Source organism: Echinops telfairi, unplaced genomic scaffold (assembly GCF_000313985.2).
Source record: "Echinops telfairi isolate 266 unplaced genomic scaffold, ASM31398v2 ScPeMD7_7417;HRSCAF=8455, whole genome shotgun sequence".
NCBI lineage: Eukaryota > Metazoa > Chordata > Mammalia > Afrosoricida > Tenrecidae > Echinops > Echinops telfairi.
In genome coordinates, this window is record NW_022111317.1 from 5,660,375 (window position 1) to 5,668,849 (window position 8,475).

Consider the following 8,475-nt stretch of genomic DNA (forward strand, 5'->3'; position numbering starts at 1 on the left):
GCTCGGTGTCTGACTCTTGGGGCGCCCTGCCAAGTTCCTGCCTGCCTTGGACCCACATGACTGCACCCATGGGCCTGTGATCGCCCTGCTTCTCCGAGGTCTCTCCTGCAAGTTCTAATCTAAACGACCCCCAAGGTGTCCTGGCCAGCAGGGGCGTCAGCTGCTACTCTGGGAGAATGTTTTAGGGCTGTTCTCTGCCTTTCCTTCCTCTTCCTCCCTGGTGAGGAACTGTCTGGGTGGGGGTGAGGAGGTGCCGGGAGACCACTGCCTGTGCTACAGATGCGTGGCCCCTAGCTGGGTGGGGACCACCTTTCTGGGGCGTCCTCCCTCAGGGCATGGCATTCTCCCTTCTGGGGCTTACCCTGCAGCAGGGCTCCCAGGTTCCCTCCTTCCAACCGGCTTGTTCTCCCTGGACAAGGGCTGGGCTGCAGCTGGATCAGTCTTCCCCTCCTGAGCGCCAACCCAAACCGCCTCAAGCCAGCTCAAGCTGGCCACTCAACGGTTTGCCTTCTGCACGGCATCATAATCCAAGAAGCTGGTTCCCGGGTGCCCATCAGCCTGAGGCCTCTCAGGGCTGCCCGCTCAGCGTCCAGCCCCGCCCCCCACCGCCATTGTACTATAAGTGGTTCTCCTTCCTGCCAGCCTCTCACATCTCCAAGGCCACCCTACGGAGGCCTCATTACAATGAGTTGCTTCCGTCAAAATGTCCTGTTCTTCCCCAAGGGAACCCCCCTTGGTGACTCCCCATTGTCCCTGTGGTGATGCAACAGATGGTCATAGGTCTTGGGCCCGCCCTCCCACCCACCCCCAGTGGGCATCTGCAGCACCCCAGCCCCTTTGTGGAGTGAGATGGTCAGACATCAGTTCTCCGCAGCCGGGCAGCAGGACCTGAGCCCCGGTTTCAGAGGGCTGCAGGATTCAGCCAGGGAGAGGCTGCCCAGGCCGCCATGGCCCAGTGAGGGATGGCCCTCATGCAGTCCAGGCGGCACTGTTCCTCTGTCAGCTCTTGGTCCTTCCAGCCAACTCCCTTTCCTGCTCAAACCAAGGTGCCCGGTGGCACACGCGCCAGTGCTAACCCCAAAGCTGGCAGTTTAAATCTGTGCAGTGGTACCAAGGAAGAAAAGGCCTGGTGGCCTGCTGCCATTGACCTCCTAGTCAGGAAGGGGGCAGTTGTAGCCTGTCACCCCGGGCGGGCGGGGAGGCCAGATGCTTGCAGGCATCCTCCCTGACAGGCGCTCAGTTGCCAGACTGCACTGGGCCCCGCTCCCTGGCATCAAGGACAATGGACTGGCCTGAAATCAAGGATTTGGTTGCTGTAGGCGGGGTTCACACCTACTGATAATGGTTCCTATGGAGACCCAGAGGCCAGGTCAAAGTTAAGCTGCCATCCTGTATCTAGGATCTGCCCATCTTGTCACATGTGTCCCTAGACCACCCCCTCACTGCTGTATAACCCATCGTGCAACCCCTTCCTGGGACGTATGTCTTTACCTGTAATTAGTGGGCTTGCATGTCCCCCAAAGGTATATAGGCCTGGGTTAGCAATGGAGAGCTCTCGCTCCCTCTCTCTCGGCTCCTCCCTCAACCTCTCCTCTGCTCTCTCTCCTTCCCTTCCCCCTCTCTCCACGTGGACCACCAAGTGGGGCAGAGGTGAGCATTGCTACCATGAAATGTGTCTGACTCCATTATTTTAATATCTCTTTTATCTCTCATGCTCTCGATGACTTTAATATAATATTTATAGATCTCAACCGTACAATTGTGCTTACTGAGCCCATGATTAGTGGTGGGGGGCTGGCCACCCCCACATTCAAACCACAGTTACCGCCCTGGATCAGGACAGGCGCCCCCGCCATTACCGTCAGCTGCTGAAATCAGCCAGTGTTTTGCCGTTCTAGAGGAGGGGCTGGGGACGTTTGAGATGGAAGGGCCAGTCCAGTTCCTCGGAGCAGTTTAGAAATTATTTTGAGGGCCATACCTCTGTCTTCACAAGCCAATGAGGTCACCATGGTCTGAATAACAGCCTTTAGAATGTTTGCATTTGCCTTCAGAGCTACACGTGCATACCGTGACTCCCTCGGCAGGGCCCCCATGGACTGCAGCCCAAGCCTGGGAGCAGCCCCTCCGGCCTGCTGGCCCACCGAGCCAGCACCACCGGCCTCAGGCTGCAGCCACGCCCACACCTGCCAGGCCTCCCGGAGTCCACTCTCTGCCTCCAGTGCTCGCCTTGCCCGGTGAGTCCTGCTCGGAAAAAGCTGACTCGGTGTCACACCTGCCTGTCCCCTCCGCCGCGATGGCATGGGGCCCACGCCCATTGGGGCTTGACTCCTGGCCCTGCAGGTCAGTTCACCCCGGTGCCTCAGGCTCCTCTTCTGTAAAATGGGACCGGCGGTCCAGTCAAGTCTGGGAGAGGGGGCACCTGGGTAAGGCGGAAACCGGACATGAAAAGCAATGTAGTGGCCACAGAGCCAAGAGGGGTGAGACCGTGTGTACGTAGCTCAAGGTGGGGCGCTGGGTGACACAGAACCAGCATCGTGGCGAGTCCTGGCTCTCCCGCCTTTCACTGCTGGCCCTACCTCGTCATTTTTGATGACTGCAATGAAATGTGACAAGTGCTTGTTGTTGTTGGATTGCCAATGAGTCGGTTCGACCCATAGCGGGCCCCAGGCACCACAGAGGGAAACCCTGCCCCGGGCCTGCACCAGCCTCCCGTTTGTTCCCATGTCTGCAGCCACTGTGTCAGCCCATCTCCTGGAGGCCCTTCCTCTCCCTCACTGCCCCTCTACTGCACCAAACACGATGTCCTTCCCCAGGACTGGTCTCTTTGGACATGTCCAAAGTACGTGAGACCACGTCTCACCATCCTTGCCTCTAAGGAAGGGGCACTCTGGCTGCACCTCTTCCAAGACGGGCTTGTCACTTCAGCAGTCCGTGGCCCTTCCGCCCTTCCGCAGATGAGGCTGGGAAACACCGTGGTGTGGAGCAGGCGGTCCGGTCCTCGCCGTAACATCCTTGCTTCTCAGTACTCTGAAGGGTAGCGAGCCTAGGGCCTAGGCAGTGCTCAGTGAGCAATAACTACGATCGCCAGGTAGAACCAGGCTTACTAAAGGACCACTGGTCACAACGAGGAGTTGGGGATACAGGCCTTGTGGGCTGGAAGCTGCCCCCAGAAAACCCGCTGAGGCTGAGAGCGTGGGCCAGTGGTTCAACTATCTGTCCTTCTGTCCCCTTCAGTCCAGGCACAGACACAGAGCCCTGCCCAGGCTGACAGTGGACTCAGCGGCATGTTCTGAGACTGAGCAGAAGCCCCAAGACCCGCAAGGAGGTGGAGGCAGAGGCGGTGACGGCAAAGGCCAGGATCTCCCAAGGACAAGGGCAGAGGCAAGGCAGCACGACCTGGAGGAATTCGCAGACCCTGAAGTCTACCCATCTCTCCCTCCCCCCCTCCTTTCTTGCTGCGGAAGCTTCTGCTCAGGGAGGCTGGGGCAGCTCTGGAGAGAGGGTGGCAGGGAACCCCAACGCTGGAGATGCTCCAAGCGAACTGTCTTCCTCAACTATGGCTTTTCTCCATGGGGGTGGGGGGCCCGAGGGTGTGACCCTAAAAGCAGAGATGTGGGCAGGGTGAGGGGAGGGCAGGCTTCCAGCCAGCTACTTTGGGCCCCTCAACCCCACCCTCCCTTCCTCTGCCTAAGGCGGGCTCTTCGGGGCCAGAGCAGAACCTGCAGGAGGAGCCCACGGGCAAGTTCCTGTCCACGCTCCTGAGCACCATGGAGCCCACCAAGGCCGAAGACCCCCAAGAGTAGGCCTGTGCATGTGGGACGTGTGTATGTGTGTGTGATGGGAGGGGGCTGAGTCCCCTGAAGAGTACGCCTGTCAGTATGTATGTGTGTGTATAGGAGGGCTGCTTCCCCTTGAAGAGTACGCCTGGGCAAGTATGTGTTTGGGGGGCACTGCTTCTTGTGTGTGTGTGTGGGGGGGCGGGCAGGGGGGCTGGTTCCCCTTGAAGAGTAAGCCTGTGTCGGGGGGTGGGGGGTGGGGGGAGTATGGTGAGGGGAGGATGGGATGCGGTTGCTTCCTCTACCATCATTCAGTCCTGGACCAGGACTCAGCCCTGGGCTGTGCCAAGGTGAGGCCCCAAGAAACTGGGCCTCAGGCTGGTCCCCACCTTTAGCTTCCGGCCCTCCGGTCCATACCCCCCACCCCCACCCCCAGGGACTTCAAGATCCAGGAGTGCTCATTCTTGGATAAGGAAGACTGGGACCCCCAGCGGACCTCCATGGAGATGAGCCTTTTGCGGACAGACTGCAGGAGGTGAGCTGGGCTGGAGGGGCGCCAGGAGGCCAGCAGCTCCCTCAGGGCCGGACTCCTCTTGCCCATCGACTACCCGCACTGCCCAGCCCCAGCTCCCACTTTAGCACATTAGCCTAGTGACCCTCCCCCCCTTCATTGTCCAAGCACTTTTGAGGGGTCATCCTCAGATGCCAGGCTCTGGAGCTGGCATCAGTACCCTCTCAGGGTTGTAGCCATCTGTGACCATGTCCTGGGTCCTGTGTTGGGGGGTGGGGGTGGTGTTGCTCCTGGGACTCCCACATCGGTACCTCCACAGCCCCTAGCTGGGGACACCAAATTCTGTCAGGGCACACTGGGTCTCCAGGCGAATCCCAGCTGGAGGAACCACCCATTTCCTCCTACTGAAGAAGGGAAAGGTGCCTTTGTTCTCTGCCTGGGAGCCTCGGTGGCCATCCCTTCCTGGCTGATGACCACATCAGGACAGAGACTGTTAGTCTGGGTTGACTAGAGAAACAGATCCAGGGAGACTCCTGTGTGTGTAAGAAAGAGCTTTATAGAAAAGATAATTGTGTGTTGAGAAAACCCCTGTCCTGTCCACATCAAATCCATAAGTCCAATATTAGCCCATATGCCCCCTACCAGTCTATAAGTTCATCTTCAGACTCACACAACACATGCAATGAGGCAGATACAGGAAGATCACAGGCCAGTGGGTGGAAAGTCTTGTGGACCCAGTGGCATTATAAGCATCTCAGGGCTGGCAGGGGGCTCCACCTGGCTCCTCCAGCTCCAGGGCTCTGGCTCCATCAGCATAGCTTCACGTGGCTTGTCAACAGGAATGTCTTACAGGGAGTGTGCGTCTGGCCTACAGCAAGCTATGTTTATCTCCGTTGCACCTCCAAATGAGGTCATCAAGCTATGATCTGATGGACAGGCTAGACTCCACGCCTTCTGCAAGTTGAAGGTTGATTACATAACTGCCACAGCCTGGGTTCTTAGACCCAGTGGCTGAGGAAGGTTATGCACGAGTTGTGTGTTGCGGCTCCTAGGTCCAGACCTAGGGGCTGAGGGGGCTCCCTTTCTACCCTAGTGTTTGGCAGTCCCTGAGCAAGACCCAACTGGACAACCTGGCCCTGGGGGAGAAGCTGCAGAAGCTGGTGAGCCCCCTGCTCTGGGGCCCTTCCTTTGTGGCCTCCCAGCCCAGCGGAACACTAGAGGGGCCTCAGGACTGCCCAGGGTCCCTCCCCACCTCTGACTGCTGCAATGCTTGGTGCCAGCCGGACTCACTCCACATGATCCTGAAGCTGGAAGAAGAGTCAGCCAAATGAGAGGAGACCCAAACGGGTCAGGAGGGGACCCAGGATGACCAGGAGGCAATGCTTTTGCAGGTGTCAGGGCAGCGCAGGGTGGGGCGGGGTGGGCAGTCACCAAGGATGGCTTTGCTCACCAGAGCCCCTGTTCCCAGGAGACAGAAGGGACACTGTGGGTCCTGCTGCCCAACCCCCACCGAGACCAGAGTTTGGGCCAGGCCGAGGGCACCTCTGGCAATCTGCCACCTCACCTGCTCTCCAGATCCCCCCAATAAATTCCACTGAGCCACTTCACCATGTGTCTGTGAGCCCTGGGGGTCAGTGGGGAAGTTGGCAAAGGCTCCCAGTGACTTCAGACCCTGACACCCCCACCCCTCCATCCTGCTCTGAGCCCCATGTGCTCGGCTTTGCCACCCCTATCAGACCCCCCCACCCCCAACCAGATGAGATTCCCAGACATTGTCTCCTAGGTGCTGATTAGGACTGAGAGGGAGGTACCCCTCTCCCCAGGGGATCAAAGCATCTGGTCCCACACCAAAGGGCAAGAAGTGTGGGGGCCCAGCGTCCTTGAGGGGTAAATTAAGGGAACATCAGACACGGCCTGCAAGCGCTCATCTCTTCCATGGAGACTGGAGCCAGAGTGAGCAACATGTTCTCTCGAGTCTCATATAATCTTCAGCGAGCTGGCTACATCACATCATACGCAACAGGCTGTCGGGGTCCCCAACACTTGAATGGGTCCTCAGGAGCAACTTTGTGATTGTGGAAAATATTAAAGACAGACAGCTGGGCACATGGGCTCCTCTTCCCGCATGGAGACGGAGAGAAGGTATTTTTCGAATGAGTGTACATAATGGGGCTTACATAAGGCATGCGTGCCACACAGCGGGTGGTGTCATCAATGGGTAGACAAGCACTGAAATACGCCACCATCCTGACCTAGTGCTAGTTGGCCTGGACACCCCAGCGCCCTCCCCAGGGGGTTGCTGTATTTACGGTGGGTCGGCTACAGAACCAGCTTGCTTTTATCTAGAGAGAACCTTTAGGCACAGTGTAGCCGGACACAGAAATGATTCATATGGTGGCTCCTTTATGGGGGGTTATTGGAGGGACTGTGTCCAGGCATGAGAACGTATAGTAAGACTTCTTTATATCTCGGAACCGAACCGTGAGCGTCTTCTCCCACCAGTCGGCTTTCCCGGCCCGTCCTGATGAGCTAGGAGACCTTAGCTGTGCTACACCCTCGTCCAGTCCCTCCGTGTACCACGGAGGCAAACATGGAGCAGGAGGGGGATGTGTAGACACGCCACGGGAAGGCACATACAGGTACACAGGTAACAGCAGCTTCACCTTGGTCCTCTTGGTGCTGGCTTGACCTTACGTGTCCCTGAGCTCCTCACCAGGGGAGCAATCTATGATCCTTATCAAAAGGGAGTGGGACCAACTAGGGTGGGGTCCTCTGATCCCTTTGGATGGCAGTCAACCTTCAGGCAGTTCACCCTCATGTGCAGTAGTAACCACGGGCTTGCAAGTAGCACCTTAAAACTGGCTTTACTGAGGGAACAGCTTTAGATAGGAGAATGTGACAGAGACGCATCTCCACCCCACAAGCGTCTCGGCCTCCCAGACTCCTTAAAATATGAGCGCAAAGAATCTGTATGCACTCCCGTCCTGGAGCCCGGTTTCCCACACAGGGCTCTGGGGCCGGTGTGGCCCGTCCTCAGGCTGGGGACTGCACTCTGATGGAGCCCTCCTCTTCCTCCTCAGCCATGACCACCTCCTCCAGGGTCCGCCCTCGCAGCTTGCTGTCCACCAACAGGTTGCAGGCCCCTGCACTTGGCTGCCCCTCCTCCCGATAGTGACCCCTAAGGAACACCACTCGCTCCTCCCCAGCCAGAGGCAGCCCATGTGCCTGGCACAGGTCCCGGGCCTCTTCGGATCCGTCCAAGGCCAGCAGGTGCACCAGGAAGTCCAGGGGCAAGGCCTGGCCCTTGGGGGTGCTGAGGGCACGGGCGAGGCGGGCCAGGGCTCCGCGGCGAGCATGGGCCACGTGCCCCTGCACAGCACAGCTAGGCAGATAGGTCAGGGTCCGGAGCAGGCGGAATAGACGGGCAGCGTTGCCCTCTCGAAAAGCAGCGTCCACGGCCAAGGCTGTGTGCAGGGGTGGGCAGGCACGCAGGGCGGCGGGCAGCTGCAGAATCTCGTACAGGGCCTCCAGGGAGCCTGGGGAGGTGGGAGGCAGCATGAGGGGGCCAGGGGCCTTCCTGGGCCAAGCCCATCTCCTTGTCCTCCCAGCCCTAGGTGTTCTCTAGCCTGATTCTGCTCACATCCTACCCTGACCAATTCAGCCAACAGCCCCTTGCCCACATAGATCTTCATGGGATAGCTGAGCTCCTCAGACAAACTCCGTCCACACAGTCCTGAAGCAGCCAGTAGTGTTTGCTGGCGGGGATGCTGAGGGTCATTGAAAAGCCTTGCTCTAGACTGTTGACGAAGGGGGGGGTGAGGTGGCTGATCCCCCACCTCCAGGTTTCTGATGGAGACCCTAGCCCACTGCCCTGACCACTTGGGAGGCCCCTTCACATTGGCTCTACCTCCCAGAGGTAGAGTAACTGGAATTTGGGATAAACAATCGGGTCAAGAGAACTTTGAAGCCAGCAGCGTTTTTTTATCACAATCAAAGCGCACCACCCACAATAAGGCTCTAAAAAAGCTTCTATCCCACGTATGTTCCAGGGCATCTACGTCTGCTCACGGCCGCTATGCAATGACGACCGGGGAGGAGCTATTGGGGGGGGAGGAGGGGGGCGTTGTTTAAAAAACCTAGGCTACCTGCCCGGGACCATTCCATTTCCACACACACCCCCCTTTGCCG

The 8,475-nt window shown here is 58.5% G+C and overlaps 1 protein-coding gene across 1 annotated transcript; it reads right to left on the minus strand.

Annotated features, from left to right (window-relative positions):
- Positions 1–7,132: 7,132 nt before the first annotated feature.
- SAC3D1 (SAC3 domain containing 1) lies at positions 7,133–8,469 on the minus strand. The gene has a single exon (XM_045297285.1). It carries the CDS (start codon positions 7,843–7,845, stop codon positions 7,321–7,323), a length of 525 nt encoding a protein of 174 aa, XP_045153220.1. The 5' UTR covers positions 7,846–8,469; the 3' UTR covers positions 7,133–7,320.
- Positions 8,470–8,475: the final 6 nt, after the last annotated feature.

What these genes read in the sequence shown, in the direction of transcription:
- SAC3D1 (XM_045297285.1), bottom strand. Translation starts at nt 7,845, where the DNA reads ATGCTGCCTCCCACCTCCCCAGGCTCCCTGGAGGCCCTGTACGAGATT.